Raw genomic sequence first — 19,652 nt, 5'->3', positions numbered from 1 at the left:
ACTATCCTCAGGATAAAAAAAAAACTTTGTGGCACTGAAACCATTTTCTCAGTTATGACATGCAGTTGTTTTTTGTTAAGAGAAAACTCAATTTCTAGTTGACTTGAGTTAGGCTAGACTAGTAGAAGCCTAATGGTTTTCTATTACAGTGCATCATACCACATTTTTAGAACCTGTACATTATCAAACAACATTGCCAATCTGGCTTAATAGTGCACAACTTCAATTGAATGGTCTTTTAATAGACGAGGGGGTGGACAAGACCACCAAAATATAAGGTTATATAACACGAATGGAACTCAAGCAACGCATTTTTGTAATGTTTTTATTTTTATTCCAAACACAGTGCTGTGAATGAAAGATGTATACAGACCACAAACAGAACGGTTCCAACTACACATGAACCAGAAATTAACTACAAAACAAGTTTAGACTTTTCATTGTGCACTGCATTTAATTCTACAATTTAAAGTGTATCTTAAAATGGTCCAAGAATATGTATAAAAAAACAAATCCAAACTAAATACTGTTTGCATATACAAACAAAAAAAAAGAAGAAAAAAAAGCCAATATTGAAGCTGCTGCTCACTTTGTCTAATTAACAATTTATTTGTATTACTATAATTTGCTTTTCAAAAAAAAAAAAAAAAAAGGGGGGGGGGGGGGAGGCACTACAGCCTAGTTTAATTTAATTTAGCATTTATTTACTATTTTATTCAACAAACGTATCCAAATAAAACAAACCTAAAAGTATAATTTATATAAATAACACCTGTACAATAGTAATGTGGTATATGACCTCTTGGAAACCATTACCATTTTACTTTGAACAGTGCCTAAGTACTGTAATATAAATAGATATTATCTATTCCTATAGCAAAATGCACCCCCCCCCCCCCCCCCCAATACTGTCATTTATTTATTTATTTACAACAAAGCACTTGTAAGGCTTTCATGGTCTGGGGTGGAACCAAGCTAGAATTATTTTACTTTATGGACTGAAATTCAGGGGATGTGTCATGTAAATCTTCATTTGTTCAGGACTTTTGTGAGGCAATGGTATTTTAAGGGGAAAAAACTTTAAAAACCACCAGGCTTAAACACTGAAAAATTTACCAGCATTCTTCAATGCAGCGCGAAGCAAGAGAAAGGTTGCTAGGTTGTTACCTTGCTTTAGAAGATGTCCACAAAATAGGGCCTGTGAGTATACACACTTTCCATCTCTGCCCGTAGACTTGAAAACTAGTACATCTGCAAGCCAAAACATGATTGTTCACATTACACAGTGAGAGGCTCTACCATTTCATGTAGAAAATTATGAAGCACAATTTAAAGCAAAACATGTATCCAATGGATTTTAAACTGTTTTAAAAGTATAAATAAAATGCAACTGTTAAGCATTTAAGTTTTGTTTAACAAAACCCTACATTATAAAAAGCTTTTCAACATTTCTTGACACACTTTTTAGTGAATCTAAAGCTTTTAAATAAGGTAGCCTGACCGTACAAAGGGTACAGAAAACCATAAGCAATGCAATTATCATGTATATATTTCCCTCTCACATCAAACCATGAAATTAAGTTAAAGGAACAAACAAAAACAACAAAAGAGAAACAGCAGAATTATCCTGCATAACAAGGGTCACAGTTCAATAAAAATAAAAAATAAACTCTGTAACAAGCTGTTGTCTATAAATGGATTATAAGTATGTGAAATGTACATAATTGCAACAAAATAGGGGGATAATTAGTATGATATTTACTGAATACAGAACACACATCATGACACACTTTTATATATATGTAAAAAAAAAAAAAAAAAAGCCCATGTGGACATTGCTACCTTGTATTAATACTTAAATGTGTTGTGTGCACGCATTCAGTTTCCACAGAGCAAGTAACTGTTTATTTTGTCTTGGAGAAGACATCAGTGTTATCAGAATGAGAATCAAGTGTGATTTAACAGTCAGTTCCCAGGTTTCCAGGCTTGTCAACATTAGTCCTTGTTGTTTTGATCATTTCTGGTCGGCACTGCTGTCCTTAGTGCATTTGAGGCAAAATACATATTTGCAGTTTTGCTTTGGGTAACTTGTTTTTAGCTGTACATTTAAAATGTAATAAAAATAGTACTAGCGTATATTTTTTAGGAAGGGTGGAGTTCCTTAAATCCTTAAATTTCACAACAGTTCAATCATCATTTAGTTCAGCAACATTTAGGTCATGTTTTACTTTCTTTAGTTCACACATATTAAATCCTAACAGGACAACTGCCTTGTTTTTTTGGATGGTTTTTAAGCATCTGGTACGTTTGGAACCAAAGTGGCAAGCCACATCAGTCTTATTAATCCACAAGCGGGACGCAAGCACCTCCACCTCATTTTTGGACAGGTACGGCTTTTTGTTGAAGTAGTCATTGAGGAACTCTTTCCGGGCCTCATAGGCACGCATTTCGAAGCCAGTGGGGTCAAGTTCGAGATGCACTAGAGGCTCCTCCTGTGCAGAAGACAAGGCACCACCATCAGAGTCAATCCTCTTCCTTTTTGTAGCTATAAGTTCTCTTTCTCTCGCACTGGCATCTGCAGAATCTCTCGTTGCCACTTCAAGCCTAAGGTTACTCTGAAAGCCAGGATTGTCTGCCTTGGAATTGGAAGTCATCTGAGAATCTTGTTTCATTGGCACTATGACTAACCTCTGGGATCCTCCGTTCACAGACACAACTGTTGGAATGCTGCAGTCTGGACTGAACGTTTTTTCTAAATCCTTGGTGTTCTTGGGAGCACACCTACAGCGCTGCACGTGGACAGATATTGCTTTTGACGTAGTTTTTCCTGTATACACACCACAGCAATAGATGCATTTGAAAGCTGGGGTTTTTAAAATGGTGTGGATTGTAGGCATTATATGGTGCTTCATCTTCAGATGCAGTTCATATTCCTCAGAGCTCTCAAACTTCTCAGGACAAAAAGGGCAATCTTTAGTCTGGGCTTTCTGAGTTATTCTGCAAACTGGCCGACCAGCCTCAATATGCACCTTAATGTAGATGACCTCCAGAGTTCCTGTGACAAGGGCTAGGTGAACTTCTTTGTCCCCCACTTGCTCTTTGGATGCAGCAGTGTTCAAATCAAAATAGGGAAATACAAGTTCTCCATGGTCATCAGTGTAAAGCCGATATTCCTTATTCATGAAATCACCATTTACTTTTTGTTTAGTATTGTGCTCAGAATTTGTGTGCTCCACTAACTGTTTAACAGAGTTGAACATTGCAGGGCAGTACAAGCAGTTCAAGCCATGCAACAAATGTTCAAAAAGTCCTTTTTCAGAAATCAAAGTTTTACAGAGCAGGCATTTGAGGGTTTTGTCTTTAATCTTCTTCAAAAATGGCGCCCGGGCTGCAAGTCTATGCGCATTACTGCTATTGGTAGGACACTGTTTATGAGCTATTCCAATGTGGACTTGGTAAACATTGGAGGGAAACAGCTCGTTGCACACTGGGCAAGTTATCCACTGTTTAGCCTGCTTGGAGTTTGTATTAGGCTGGCAGGGGACTGTCTGAATGGGCTTAGTTGTCTGGAGCTTTGAAACTGTATTTCCCTGGGGGATCTGCACCGGCACTGGTAATGCTGAAAGGTTCTGCACACTTCTAGACTGCACTGGCATTGTCACCTGAACTGGTGCCAGAGTGTAGGTGGGTAAGCCATTCACTTTATTGCCTGTTGGAATCAGCTGACTGAAGAGAGACTGTGAGGCCAGCATAGCACCTTTGGGTTGATTGACAGCTGAAATGGCTTGGTTCAGTCTTTGTGAGGAAACAAGGAGGGGCTGAGTACCTGGTGCTTGTAACCCCAGTTTGTTAAGTGGAACCGCTGCCTGCACCACAGTAAGGCGCTGTTGCTGCTGCAATGAGACATTTTGCTTGGAAGAACCGATAGCAGTAGACCCTGAGTGGCTAGAGGCCTGTACCAAGGATGTCACAACCCGGGCTGGGGCAGGTAAGGTAGCGGTTGTCCTTCTAAAAGGCAGAGAATTGATTGTGATGGACGAAGTGGAAGGCAATGAGCTCCTAGCAGCTGCTGTGGCCATCTGTATGAGAGCAGATGTTGATCCCCCTGGGTAGAAGGCTTGAGTGCTGCCAGGAGCACGTATTAGAGTTGCTGCACCTCCAGGGACCGTATGGATTGCTGGTGGACCCACAGGTGTGCGGATAGGACTTGTAAGAGAAACAGGAGGGCTCGGAAGCCGAGTTTTTGCAACAGCGCCTGGGGTATTTGCAGGAGGTCTGGGAGGCCCCATGACTTGAGATGGTTTATTCTGCTGAAGTGAAACCATTTTCATCTGCTGCTGCTGCTGCTGCTGCTGCCCACTGGTTCCAGGCAACATGGAGAGTTTCAGAACCTGATGAGACACTTTCACCTTAGGGGCTATCTGTGGGACCCTCATCTGGTTTCTTTTCCCTGTTTTTGTGTTTTCGTGAATTAAGGCTTTTAAGTGAATCTCCAGTTCTCTGTGCTTATCTGACGTCAAGATGTGATATAGCAAAGCCTCTGAGCTGTCAGCAGGCAAATTGCAAATTTTACAGTAAAATTTGAGAGGGGGTATCCCACTTTCCCTACAGGACTGAATTTCATTTTCTGATCGCTGCCCATAGTAACTGTTCAATAAGGTAGGATAATGAGACACTAAAATGTGCTTCTTCATACAGTAATACAAAGAGTCCTGAAAGAAACATTTGCGACAGGAGAATCTATCCACAGCATTTAGAGGTGTCGGGTCAGAACTGGGTACAGACTGTGAAGCCAGATTCTTCCGTGGCATAGTATGAAAGATCCTAAAGTGCTGATTGATGACTTTAGGATGGGAAGCGAATGGACAGACAGGGCAGCCAGCCAGAGTTTCAAGGTCCTCATCCTCCTCATGGCAACGCAGTACATGGGCTTTGTAGGCGCATAATCTTTTTGTACAAAACTTGCACAGGCTGCAGCAGAACGTGTTGGAGCGGTACCTTGGCTGAAAGATAAGAAAAGGTTAAGTATTAGTATCATTGACATAGTATTTGATCTAAGTAAATATTAATGTACCATGAACATGAAGGTTGTCCATGGAGAACTTTAAAAGGACTACATATTTTAAAACTAGAAATAGGAGTTTTTGGAAACAAAAACAAAGCATTTCAGGTGACATCATCGAATATCATGATTTGTATATCATATGATTAAGTAAAATGGATCTGTCCAGAGGTGAAAACAATGTGGCAGTGAAATGGATCACATCTGCTAGACACCACCTGTAACTGAACATTACTGAGAGAATCATAGAATGGATACTTACATACATAGTCTAGTTAAAAAATACAACCTCTATTTACCCCCATGTTTTTAGAACATTTATAACTTGCTCAAGAAAGTTCTTAGCATTTTAAATTACATTTGGATAAGCAGTTCTCTAGACTTAAAAATGTAAGAACAGTTGGACAGACATATGAAATTATGATACACGCCAACATGCATCCCACAGGGGATACAAATTGTTAACCTATAACCCAGAGAGACTAATTTAAGCCTTAGACTGCCTACAAAACAGCAATAAAATAGGCCATCGTGATCTACATCTGTGGTACTGAACTCTAGCCCTCGAGATCAATTCCAGTCCTGGTCTTTATTCCAACCAGGTCCTAAATTAGTTAATTGCCTCTTCGCAGTTTCAATTAACTACACTAAAACCTACTTGGAGTAAAAACCTGGACTGGATTAGATCTCGAGGGCAGGAGTTGAGTACCACTGATCTACATCAACAACAGTCCGTAATCAATCTGTAATCAATCTTCAGAAATGCCCAGTAGATTGTAAAATCTATTCACACAGTTTTAAGATTTTCTCCCTGACTTTACCTGACAATCTTGGTCCTCCACATGCAGTACCACTTAAAACCGATAAATGTGCAATTCACTTTTGATGCATGTATTGTAAACAAGTGGGAGCTCATCTTGTATTCAATGAGTCTTGTGATGTTTGCTTGGGCACAACAGGATTAGGTTTACTGTTTGCATTACCAGCTTCCACCATTTACAGCCAACGGGCAGTTTTTATTTGAAAAAAATTAAAATAAAATAAAAATAAAATCGTCAATAAATATTTTTTATTTATTTTTTAAGATGCTTTAGGTGGGCATATTTAAAGTTATGAGTCTGTTTTGTGTTGGTTTAAAAATCGCCTGCACTTAAAGTTTGTTCTATAAGTATATTTTGCAAAAGTCTATACTGTGATTATGTTTCGGGGGGGGGGGGGGGGCTGGATCGAGATTTTTCTACATGGCTGATAATTTTATTGTCCCACATAGTTGAATAATTCATTCGGGGGGGGGGGGACGGGGACGACGACAAACCCCTAAAAAAAAAAAAACCCTAGCTATGCCATTGCCGAATACTACTTCCTAAACATGAAAATGTTACAATATACTAAGTCAACAGATCAAGCTTATTATGATACTTTGCAAAATCAGATGGAAAATTTCAATACAAAATCAGGATAATAGAGTACAAACTTCGTGGCGTGTAAGCTATGGCATCTGCATTGCAAGCTGCATGTCTTGGGTTCCATTCCCACACAGGGATTATATTGCAAACTTTAAAAATATTTAATGTATTTTATTTGTCTAACAAAGACATTTTTAATGTGAAAAAATGTAGTTGATATGAATGACACTTTCATTGAACATACATACTTTTGCACACATAACTAACATGTGTATATGTAAATAAGTCAGAGTGAAAGGCAGACTAACACAGAATTCACCCCTATTGCACTGCTAGATGGCTTGACTAGTAAGGGAAAGAAACAATCGTTTGAACGTAATTTACACACACACAACTGTTTAAATAAATTAAACCAAATTTTTTATATATATATATATATATATATATATATATATATATATATATATATATATATATATATATATATATATATGAGGTTCGCTTCGTGGCTTTGGCTGGCATCAGTAGAATTATTTAAAAGTAGTCTGTAGCGTCTCCACGCCACCAAATACAGTACAGTATACAGTAAGCAAGTATAATATCCATGGAATAGTTTCAAATGGATCTAAAATAAATTAAAATGCTGTAAAATGAGCCCTTAATTCAATCGCTAGACTCAAGTGAAATATAATAAAACTAAAATATCCAAAACTCCCTGCTGCTTGGACGATTATAAAAACAGTAATTTAAAAAATACTGTAAAAACAACACAATAAAAAAAAAACACACACACTTGAAGCTAAATGATAAATGTTTGAAATTTTAATCAAATACACATTTTTGGACTTAACAGCTAATATTTTACTTTTCGTCGCCAATAGTTTACTAAACTCATCAATGCATATTGGCTGACTGTAATTTGAACATTGTGGAAGCATGCAAGCCTGCGTACTGTAGCTATGAAACGCGATGCACATGGAAAAGTATACCTGAAAAAGCAATGTCAAAGAAATGTTGCAAAATAAAATCAAACTAGCAAAAATAATTTTAAAAAATGGCAACATGTCGCTTTGGCAATCAGACAAGCAATGCAAATTAAAAAAACAAACAAAAAAAAAAAAAACTAAAATCAGTGATCATCATCCCAATCTACAGGAGAGACAGTGAGAACTGCATCTTCCAATGGAAATGAAAGTCTACTAAAGAAAAAAAAAAAAAAAAGTATTTTAAAGCTTATGTGGCTTTGCAAAGCAACCTGTCAGACAGCTATTACTACAAAAGATTAGGATTTTATAATACTGGATACTTTATTTTGCTGATAATGCACAGCTGAGAAATACTGTAGGAGTGTGGATATCATATTTGTTTTGTTAATTTGTGGGGGGTTATTAAATATTTTCTAAGATCTTTATTTTTTAAATGCACTAACTTTAAATATGCCTTTTTCAGTGTTCAAATTGTTTGTGAAAATGTGCATTTTTGAAGGGCATTAAGCCCTATATAGCTACTGTAAGAATGATGCTTGAGTGTGAATAGCTAAATAATACATTAGTTTGGGTATTTTAGTAGCAACAATAAAATTGTGGGTATATTTTTAAAACAATTAACACTAGAACCGCTGAGATTTCGGACTACATACAACCGCCGCACCCGCAAAATGTGCGGCTCCATTTTAAAACGGCTTCGATATGAAAATGAAAAACAAACTAATCAGATACAACTTAATATTTTTTATTTATGAACATCATACATAACATTTTCAGAGCAGAAACACTGTATTTACATTAAACATTTCTTATTTTTTTCAAAAAGAGCACATACATAAACATGAAAAACTGTAATAAAATAAACTTTACGCAATAAACTTCTGTGTAAACAGGTGTAAAAATCTGTATGCACATACAAAATTATAAAACATAAATAACTAGTTATAAAAATAGCATAAAACAAAAATGCTGTCTCTTAAAAATGTTTCTGCCGTAGCTCCAGGGCTAGCTGCAAAATGATGTCCCTCTGAGTGATTGAGTTGCCAGTGCACTCCTTGTACAAAACCAAAGCGTTGATGGCTGCCAGGTCCAAAACATTATAAAAAACAGACACAGGCCACCTGCAAGTACCACCTTTGACAGAATACAGCCGTGCCATTTGATCCAGTATATCCACACCGTACTTCGGACTGATGATATTATTTATTTATTTATGTATTTATTTTTGAGAACACTAAGGGCCCCATTTCAAAGCGAGTGCATTTTAAGATTGTAAAACTAGTAAGAAACAACTCAAAATAATAACTATTGTTCTAACTTACAACAAATGTGTTTCTTGATAGTCTCGTAATAATGATGACTTTACTTTCAGAAAAAAATGGGGGAAAACTTTGCAATGACTTCAAAATCGGACGTGGGTATATCGCGATACTCAATATATCGTGATCATTTCTGGACTAATATTGCGATAAAAAAGGTTATTATCGTGACATCTCTAATAGTAATTAAACCATATTTTATGCTTTGTTTAACTGTAAAGGTTATGAATCTCACACAGATCAATGTAATGTAAAGCATCAAGAGATGATAAATAACAAAAGCAAGAAAAGTAGCAACAGTATGATAAAATACTAATAAAATGCAGAAATATATTTTTGTTTTTACTGTTTGACAGGTGTCTCTGATTGTATCATCAGCTGAAAAAAAAATCACTCATGTGTTAGTCCTGTTATACAGCTAATAAAAATGTAGAATACATAATAGCTTTTAAGAATATTTATTTTAGTTAAAGGTAAACTAATCACACACACACCAGCTCCCTGGAAACCGACTACTAGATGTTCTCCCTCATTGTCGTATCTTTATAATTTGTGTCGCTGTACAGCTCTGGGTATTTTAATACAGCAAGAATTCTCTTTTCTTCCGCCATTGTGTACTTAAGGCATGCAAGGGAAGCTGTTACTCATTGGTCAGTTCCCTAGCTGCCATACGACAATCGCAAAAAAATAGACACCATTCCTATTTTTTTTCGCACCACTTTTGTGTCGCTTCAGTGTTTTGCCCGTCGCATCGCAGGCAGTGTGAACGTCTAGTATCAAAAGTACATGTTTTATTATTTTTTTTGTGGTGCGGTGTGTTATACGACACATTCGCTTGTTGCATCATGTCCGGTGTGTAGGAGGCCTTTAGTCTACATGTGTGTTTGCTATTTTGTTTCAGGGAGTTTAAGTCAGTTCAGTATTTTTCATTCTGCAACAAACACTTAGAGGTCAGTACCTAAAGACAACTATAATCCAGGCTTGGAAAGAAAATATGAATGGGATTTCTTGAATACAAATGCTTTGAAACACATCTTTAAACTTGCAAGTTATTGGAGGACTGTTTTTGCTGATACAATAAAATGCCTAGGTGAATCTAGCCTATAAGGTTGCTCTGTAAACCTCAAACAATATAATGTGCATACCCCTATCAGAGATCATAAATCTTTTAAAGACGTCATTTAGTCATGTTCTAAATGCCTCGACATTTCGTCCATCACCCCTGCTGTATCTAACACTGATTTGTTTTTGTTTTTGTTTATAAGAATAATTCAAGGTTTTCAAAATAAGTCGGCGACCGGCACAATCCACCATCTAACACTATATTTGCGCTAGTTACTTAAATATTAAGATCATAGTCCATTTTTTGTTGTATTATCATAAAATAAGGCAATATACATAATAGCTATACTATACAGCAGGTCACCCCAGGCGATGCGGAGCAGGCCACCCCAAGCGGTGCGCGCGTGGCATCCCCGAGCGGAGCGGGCGTGGCATCCCCGAGCGGAGAAAGGCAGGCATCCCTGGGTGGTGACGCGCCAGCATCCCCGGGCAAGGCAGAGCCGGCGATCCCAGGCAACGGCGGCAGCGGACCCTCGGGAGGCGACGGCGGCAGCGCTCTCCACTTCTCCCCCTGGTGAAGGTGGAGGCAGAGGCAGCTCCTGCTCCTCTCCTCCAAGTGGTGGTGGTAGAGGAGGCAGAGGCTCCCCCCTCTTCTGGCGGCGAAGGCGGCAGGGGCTCCCCCCTTTCTGGCGGCGAAGGCGGCAGGGGCTCCCCCCTTTCTGTGAGGGGGCAGTTAACTGGGAAATGCCCCCACTCCCCACAGATGCAGCAACAGCATCGCACACCTTTGCTGTGGAGGAGGGCTTCCCAGCCAACCTCCTCCTCTTCTGGCTGCAGTGGGGAAACCAGCAGGTATGCTCCCTCTGCTGGTGGAGATGGGCACAGCAGGTCTTTCTCTGCTGAGGGTGGTGGAGGTGGGACCAGCAGGCATTCTACCTCTGCTGGTGGCGCTGGTGGAGACAGAGGCAGCTCCTGCTGCTCTGCTCCTGCTGTTGGAAGTGGTGGAGGCAGAGGCAGCTCCTGCTGCTCTGCCCCTGGTGGTGGACGCAGAAGCAGCAGGCATGGTCCCTCGGCTGGCTGAGGCGGGAACAGCAGGCACCCTTCCTCCCTTCCTGGGCTGTGGCCACACTGGCTCCTCCCACTCGGGCGCAGGACGTTCAGCCTCCCCCCCTTTTGGGCTGTGGATGTGATGGGGTCTGCTGCTCCAGCCGTCCCCATCGAATAGGCCTCCCAGAAACAGGGGTCGTCATAGGGGCAGTCCTCCCGGTCATGCCCAAACTCCCTGCACATGATGCACAGGGGGGCCCCTTCAGCCCGCCACTGCTCCTGCTCGGGCCTCCCAATATGGGGGTCCCAGTTGGGTGGGGTCTCGTGACCATCATCTCCTGCGCTGCAGCTGTCTCCTCCCCATCCTCCACAAAGCAATAAATAAAATAAAAAAATTAAAAAACCTGTGGTATCTTTTCTGGCCTGGGTCCTGGAGGCGCTGCAATCCCACGCAGGACACCACGTGTGACAGGATGGACATAGCGGTGACATCAGGCGAGAAGCAGAAAGGAAAACACACAGGCAGGTACTGCAGGGCAAAAAGACGCTGCTAAGCGCCGTTTATTTTTAACAAACAAAAATAAATAAAATATCTGAACAAAAAAACACTGCTCACCGAGCAAAATAAAAAGATCAACAAAACACCCAACGAACACCCACCTAGAGCTGGGAGAACTGCAGGCTTATAGACAGGTGACCATCTCCCGATTAGCAACAATTAAACAATTAACTCTGGAGATGGTCACCTTCTGCACAAGGTTTTTAATGTGAATGGGGCTTCCCATCCACACTGCTAAACAATACAAAATAACAACAAAACACAGCTCCGCCGTTATATTTATAAACAAACAAACCAGAACAATAACGACAATAACAATAACAACAATAATCATCATAATAATAATAACAACAACAACAACAACAAAACAAATACAAAACAATAAACTGCACAGGGGCGGAGGGGTACCCTGTTCTATAAATAAACAAACACATATACAGGACTCCTTACCTTGTTACAACACCAAATACAAAATTAACTGAAACTTAAAAGTACAAAAGATATTGGGTACATTTTAGTATTCATTACTGCCGATAACACTATGTAAAACAATTTTTGTTCCTGGGTAGTAAGTGTTATTTCCTAATTGCTTATGCCTCAAAAGTATAGAAAATGGCTATTATTCCCCACAAACTTTGCTTTTGTGACCAGGACAGTGATATTTTGAAATTTACCTATTTCCAATGAGAAAACGGGTGAATTTTCGTTCACATAAAGTCAGAAAAAAACAACATATGAATCCAAATTAACATGTATTTATACTAAAGTAATACAAAAATGACTACAAAAGATTTAGAAGTGAGTAGTTTTTCGAGATTTACGATTATACTGTAAATCACTTTCACGAATCAGCCCCCAAATGTAGTCTCCCATCATGTTCTCGTTATACTGTCCTTGGTAGCGGCGTTCAAAGTCCAGTATATCCTGGTGGAAGCGCTCGCCTTGCTCCTCCGAGTACGTTCCCATGTTCTCCTTGAATTTATCAAGATGAGCATCAAGGATATGGACTTTGAGGGACATCCTACAGCCCACTGTGGCGTAGTTCTTCACCAGAGTCTCAACCAGATCCACATAGTTTTCGGCCTTGTGATTGCCCAGGAAGCCCCGAACCACTGCGACAAAGCTGTTCCAAGCCGCTTTCTCCTTACTAGTGAGCTTCTTGGGGAATTCATTGCACTCCAGGATCTTCTTTATCTGTGGTCCAACGAAGACACCGGCTTTGACCTTTGCCTCAGACAGCTTAGGGAAGAAGTCTTGAAGGTACTTGAAGGCTGCCGACTCCTTATCTAGAGCTCTGACAAATTGTTTCATAAGGCCCAATTTGATGTGCAGTGGTGGCATCAGCACCTTCCGGGGGTCCACCAGTGGCTCCCACTTGACGTTGTTCCTCCCCACAGAGAACTCGGTCCGCTGTGGCCAGTACCGCCTGTGGTAGTGCGCCTTGGTGTCCCTGCTGTCCCAAAGGCAAAGATAGCAGGGAAACTTGGTAAAACCCCCTTGGAGACCCATCAGGAATGCCACCATTTTGAAGTCTCCTATGACCTCCCAGCCGTACTCATCATACTTCAAGGCGTCCAGCAAGGTCTTGATGCTGTTGTAATCCTCTTTGAGGTGCACCGAGTGAGCCAGGGGAAGAGACGGGTACTTGTTACCATTATGGAGCAGCATGGCTTTGAGGCTCCTGGATGAGCTGTCAATGAAGAGGCGCCACTCATTCTGGTTACAGGCGATTCCGATTGCCTCGAACAGACTGATCACATTGTGGCAGAAGCAGAGCCAATCTTGACGGGTGAAGAAGCTGGAAAAAGGTTGGTGACGCTTCCTCTGATCTGCGACTTGCACACTTTCATCCAACAAGTTCCACTGCTTGAGCCTAGGCATCAAAAGCTTGGCATTGGACTTGGTGAGACCAAGATCTCTAATCAAATCGTTGAGGTCTTTTTGGTTGGGGTAGTATGGGTTTCTCTCCTCAGCTCCACCTCTGAAATTGTCATCTGGATCTACAACGTCTTCCTCGCTCTCTGACTTGCTGCTCTCTTCTAAAGACGGCTGCTCTCCGGAGGAGGAGTGGGTACGGGGAGCTCATGGCAGTGTGGCACCGGGGCAATGGATGAAGGAACGTCCGGATACGTGATAGCAGGTGCATTCTTGCCAGTCCGACGTTTGGAAGGGTCCACCATGCAGAAGTAGCAGTTGCTTGAGTGGTCAGTGGGTTCCTGCCAAATTCTTGGGATAGCAAACTTCATGGCTCTCTTTTCCCCTCTGTACCATCCTACAAAAATACATTTATTTCACCCATGACTAATGTGTAAGAGATTCTCGCAACATTTTTCATATATGATATATTTTTTCAACAACATTGAAAATTGTAAAACATTTTAAAATTAAAAACTTTTACAATTTTAAAAATTTTAACAAATTTTATAACATAAAATTCCGAGCAACAATTGTCCATCTTACCTTCCAGAGTTTTTTTGCAGTGCTCGCAGGTGAAATGAGGTGCCCAGGGTTTGTCTTGATCCCCGACAGGCATGCCGAAATATGCCTTGTAGGCCTCACACATCTTAGCAGATGCTTCCACGGAGTATTTTTTCGCTCTTGTCTTGATAAATTGGCCGCAGACATAGCAAAATGCGTCTGCCGGATGCTTGCAGCTTCTTGATGCCATCTCAGAAAAATGCAGAAATGTATCCACTTAGGCAGCTGGAACTAAACTGAACTGGTGGGCTTAAGGCCCCTGTATTTATACTACTATTTATATTACTGGAAAGTTCTAGAAGTTACTCCAAGTTTACTCAGCACTGAATCTATCTGGAATGTTCTGGAAAATAGGTAAATTTCAAAATATCACTGTCCTGGTCACAAAAGCAAAGTTTGTGGGGAATAATAACCATTTTCTATACTTTTGAGGCATAAGCAATTAGGAAATAACACTTACTACCCAGGAACCAAAAAAAAAAAAAATTGTTACACGGTGATATCACACATAAAACAACAAGAAAATGTTGTTACATATTACTTCAGTTGTTGTGTTTGGTAGGGGTTTTCAATGCAGGAAATTCACACGCATAGGCCCCACCACTTCAAATAAAATATAATTCCTGTGTCTACAGAGCCAATTTATAATATTTTGCTTTACCAGTTGGAAAGGGTTGACACACTCCCATTTACATCATTTTGGCATTTCAACCACTTATGAAAAGGACAACCTGGGAGTACATCAATAAAAAAAAATACCTTCCGTCTCCTTCTATGTGATTCACTTTCAGAGAGATCCCACCATGTTGTGTTATTGAAATATTTATCTCCTGCGTCAAAGCTTTGGACTCCCTGAAGAACAAGAGGGAAACAAGATACATGTAATCAGCTCTGAAATCAAACTATTTGTATTACCACTTTAGCTCATTAATTCTTAGCAGTGTTAAAGTACTGGCACTGATATCTCCCAATGAATATCACTTGCAGCAGGAAGTGGTGATGACGTAGCATAATGTTAAACAGCCTTGTGCTACTGGAGTTGTTATCTGTTGACCACCAATCAATGCATAACTGTTTCTACCTATACATTGGGCTTTCAGAGTATAGCCTTTAGATCTGTCCCTATTTATCTTACATTGACCAGATTAACTGATATGTAATTGTGAAATCCCAAATGTCTGCAGCTGGAAAACAAAAGTGAAAGAGGCAGATAGACAAAAACAGAATAGGTATTTGGGTAGAAAAATGTTCAGAAATAATTCAAGTAGATGTCCTTCACTAGTTTTGCATTTCACTAGTTCTGTCGCACTGAAAAGACATCCTAAATAGTCAACACTATATGTTGTTTTACTGGAAGCAAGGTAAAGCAACAAAATTGTGGAAACAGATGTTTTTAATACCTTCTATTTGGTGTGAACATGACACTATGCTCCTTCAGTTTTACACTATTCCCAGATTCCAAATGTGCTCAGTAAAATGTTGCTTTTGTCTTATTTGTTTTGTTTTCAAGTGCCAGTGGGTTTAAAATATGCCATGTTTTTCAACTGAGATAGCCCCAAGGATAAGAATGTAAACGTGCATATCATTCTTTGCTATTTAAAATTGAAAGTGTATACAATTTAATAGTTGTAGAATACTCTTGTAAATGTAACTATACCTTTAAGAGTATTTGTGAAAACTGCTTCTCCACTTGGAGCAGGGACTCCTCCCCCTTTACTCTGATTTGCAGAGAGAATTATGATGCAAGTGCCAGCCAATCACAGCAGTTTTGCAGCATCACAGCTCTCTGGCCTGTTACTGAAACCCATTGGAATCCAGACAGCCAAGTCGAATGGAATAAATGGAGATGATATTAAATTAACTGGAAACAAAAACTTTGGTGCAGATTTACTGGCCAGGTAACCAAAGTAGACTGAATGGATATGCATTTGGTGGTCACTAGTTTTGAACCATGTGAATCATCATGTGCACATTGACTACTTATTGATGATGGATTGGGGTGGGGAGTTACTCCACCCAGAAGGAGGAGCCTATATGATGTAACCTGGTGTTCTCATGTTACCAATCCTCCATTTTGTGCAACCACAAAAGAAGCAGGCAATATTAACCTTTTTTTTGGCCTATTGATGCAGTAAAAAATTCAACATTTAAATCAATTTACATAATTTGTTGCTTGTCTAAAACAACGTTCTGTATCAACGTTCTCTAAGAAAAATGCCTTACAACTGGTCTTCAATTTAAAGATGTTCCCCAACAGAACCGGGATGATATTTATGCACAGTCTGGTTAAGATCACTATAACCTGATCAAATATCACCTGTGCTGTAAATCTGTCTGTAAAACATGAAACATTTCAACCAAATTATTTAAATACTCCAGAAGTTTATTTTTAAAACTAACAATAGGCCAATTTGGCTTTCTGGACCCCATCTCTCTGACAGTATAGTTAAACTTGACTAATCTAGTCCCCCTGTATATCGGCATCCTGTCTACTTCAGAAGATTCCAGGGTCTTGACCCAACCCTTATTAAAATGAATGATATAAGCCTTTTATTAGCCTAATTTGTTGCTTAAAATTAATGTTTACTCAACTGTAGTCCAGCACAGAGTTGTGTGATTTTGTTCCTTTTTGCAAGATTTCAGTACTGATCAGTATGGAACTAACTACAGTAGATACACTGCTATTTACATAATGGGAAAAGTAAAATCTAACTAACAATGTCGAACTTTACAATGCTGCTGTGGTCAAAACCTTCCTAACCGCTCTTCCAGTGAAAATGGTACTCTACGCAGTCAGTGCAATAAAACTCCTAGGTACTGTATCAGTGATGTTCCTAGAATCGTTTTGCTCGCCATTTTTTGTCTCCTGCTAAGTTTCATCACTCTGCTGCAGAAGTAGCCTCCTGACTAGAACTACCTTGATTTTTTTTCTGTATCTGAAAATAAACTACAAAGAAAAATAATAATAATTGTGGTAAAGAGCATGCTGTACTTACCTCAAGCAGCTCTTTACAATGCTGAAGTCCAATGTCGCACAAGACCTCTTTTACCCTCTTCCTAGATTTTCGGATTTTGTCCAAGTTAACCACAGGAAGCTGAAACATGTTGCCTTTCCTATCAGGAGAAAACATTTGTTAGTTCCTAAAAAAAAAAAAAAGCTGCAGCTTTCAAGAACTGTCAGGAATTCTTGTGTTATGAATTTAATCATTCCACCACTGTCTCCAACTACAACTGTACTCTTTATCAAATACTGTAATATATTCAAATCTGTACACAGGACCCTGTTTGGGAGAGTTTTTCATTGTCCCCCCCCCCATCTGTCATTAGGATTTGCCAACATAGAGTAACACTGAAACCCAATTAAACAAACTTCCTGACATATACACCATGCAAACCATAGCAGTTTGGTGGTAATTATGGCTGGAAAATGTGTGTGAAAAAAAAAACAAAACAACATTCATCAGCGAGTTGAAAAACACACACATTTGATCTTTTTTTCTGATACTTGTATTTCAGGGGTGGCCAACCCTGGTCCTGGAGGGCCACAATCCAGCATGTTTTATAGGTAACCCTTCATCATCAATTTCTGAAGAATGCAAAGTTCTTGATCAATTTAGCAAGTTAATGTGTTCAATTAAATCAGGAGTGGTCAGCTCTGATCCATGAGAGATGCAGGGTGTTCAGGTTTTTGTTCCAAATTATCTCTAAATTGGTTAATTGAACAAATTACTGCTTAACTAGTCAAAATGAAAGTATGCCAAATCTTTAGAAATTGATGATTAAGGATTACCCATAAAGTCTGCTAGATTGTGGCTCTCCAGGGGACCAGGGTTGGCCACCACTGCTGTATTACATACCAGTGGTCGGTCCTCAGTCACTAAACACATATATACAATATAATCCTAGCATCTTGTTTTTATTACTCCTGATTGAACAGATGTCTTGGCAGCATCCATGTGTTAAAGTGAGCACTGAACTTTGATTGTACAAATAATTCCTCACATACCTGAAAGAATAGTGTATAGTAAAAACACAACTAATTCATTAGCTAATTTGCACAACGTATGGTATTTTATTTAATTTACAAAATAGATAAATGTACTTGTACTTGTCCAACCAATGTGAGAGGGAAATAGAGGCTATTTAAAAAAATGATATAGAACTGAAGAGAGAATGGCTAAATGAGTCGGACTGTTTGTGAGGTCGACAAATAATAATGTTTGACATTACGATGTTACCGGTTCTATCTAGTTATATGTAACCCGTCACAATAGGGCCCATCTGTTCCATTCACATCACTTGCATTGCCGATAGTGAATCCCAAGACGCATTTCATTTGTGGATCCAGATTTATAGGGAAAACCACAAAATGCAGTGTGTGTTTACTTTTTGCCTTTCTTTTTATAAACAGTCAATCTGTACTCAATAATCCAAAAGCCATACTATGTATTCTTGAATCCAAATATAAACATACAACTTGTGTTCACCTTCACCGGTTAAAACAGTTGTATTTGTTCAGTGTTGCTTGTACCAGCTTGCACGATTATTCCCATAGGGCCATTCTACCTCATACCCCTGAAGCTAGAAAAAGAAATTAAAGTTTTGTTTTTTTTTTTAATTAAAAAAAAAAAAGTGGAGGTTTTATTGGTGTCCAGTATAAAAAGTTGCGTAAAACTCACATTTGCATTAAGCAGCGTTAATTATAACATTTTGCATTTTAAACCATAAGTATATTATCAAGTTTGTTTCAAGATGTGTACTTTTCCCTGCAAACCCTACCGTACTGCTGTCTGGTGGTAAGCACTACAAATAATAAACCTGTTATTTTTTGTTATAGGTACAAAGCAGACCGGCAGACAGTCATCTTTTGTATTTCGTTCGTATGTATTATTAGTATTACTGTACATAACGTGAACCATTCATGACAGCTAGAGTTTATAAACTGCACCATGTATTATACAAGGTTACCGTGGCGTTCACAATAAGTCGAATCAATTATATGCCTAAAATAAAACCCTGTGGCGTGATTACAGACAGTCCCTCTACTAGCCCGCCTGTTTTTAATAAAGCCCCAGTCAGTATTCTGTACCTACCTTTTAGTTCTGAAAGAGGGAGCTCTAGCTCGTTTTCTCTCTCTCTCTCTCTCTGTCTTCGGCTGTAATGTACACAAACCCACACGCGCCCCTCCAGTGTCACTGCAGCTCATATGAAAACCGCTCAACTTGAAACAAGTTATCTGTATCCAGCTCCTGCGAACGTCAACGACGTTCCTAATAGCAATAAACAGTAAGTGTTTTTTTTTTTGTTCTTCACTAAATTTAAGCAGCATCACCCTCCTCCTGAAAGGAAAAATGGCGCTTGTCTCAATCAGGAAGTGACGCTACGTCCTCATTTACATATCAATATTCTGACCAATAGGAATTAAGATAACCCTAACTCTAAACAACACTATTGCTTTTGTTCGTCTTTGAAACCAACGGGGCTTTTATATTTGCTTTGGAAAAACCTGCTCATGGTTTCCATTAATTTCCATTTATAGTTATAGTATCTTTGCCATTGTTGCCAATTATAATATACTCTCGTGAGATTTTATTTTGGTAGGCGTGTCTATTATAAAACCACGAAGATAAGACTATCACGTGATGAAATCTAAACTGTGACATCACAGCTTTTTGGGGATATAGGCCAAGAGGGAGGTCCATGGACCATTGTGCAATTACATCATACCTTACC

At 39.3% G+C, this 19,652-nt stretch overlaps 1 protein-coding gene across 1 annotated transcript; it reads right to left on the bottom strand.

Moving 5' to 3' along the window:
• Positions 1 to 311: 311 nt before the first annotated feature.
• LOC117435299 (activity-dependent neuroprotective protein 2a-like) lies at positions 312 to 19,301 on the bottom strand. The gene is made up of 4 exons (XM_034058351.3): positions 19,013 to 19,301; positions 16,916 to 17,033; positions 14,679 to 14,771; positions 312 to 5,003 (listed from the first exon to the last, which is right to left on the bottom strand). The coding sequence occupies exons 1-4, from the start codon at positions 19,246 to 19,248 to the stop codon at positions 2,187 to 2,189; spliced, it is 3,264 nt and encodes a 1,087-aa protein (XP_033914242.3). The 5' UTR covers positions 19,249 to 19,301; the 3' UTR covers positions 312 to 2,186.
• Between the last annotated feature and the right edge of the window lie 351 nt (positions 19,302 to 19,652).

This window comes from Acipenser ruthenus, chromosome 3, assembly GCF_902713425.1.
Source record: "Acipenser ruthenus chromosome 3, fAciRut3.2 maternal haplotype, whole genome shotgun sequence".
NCBI classification, from domain to species: Eukaryota; Metazoa; Chordata; class Actinopteri; order Acipenseriformes; family Acipenseridae; genus Acipenser; species Acipenser ruthenus.
This window is presented reverse-complemented; position numbering and strand designations above follow the sequence as displayed.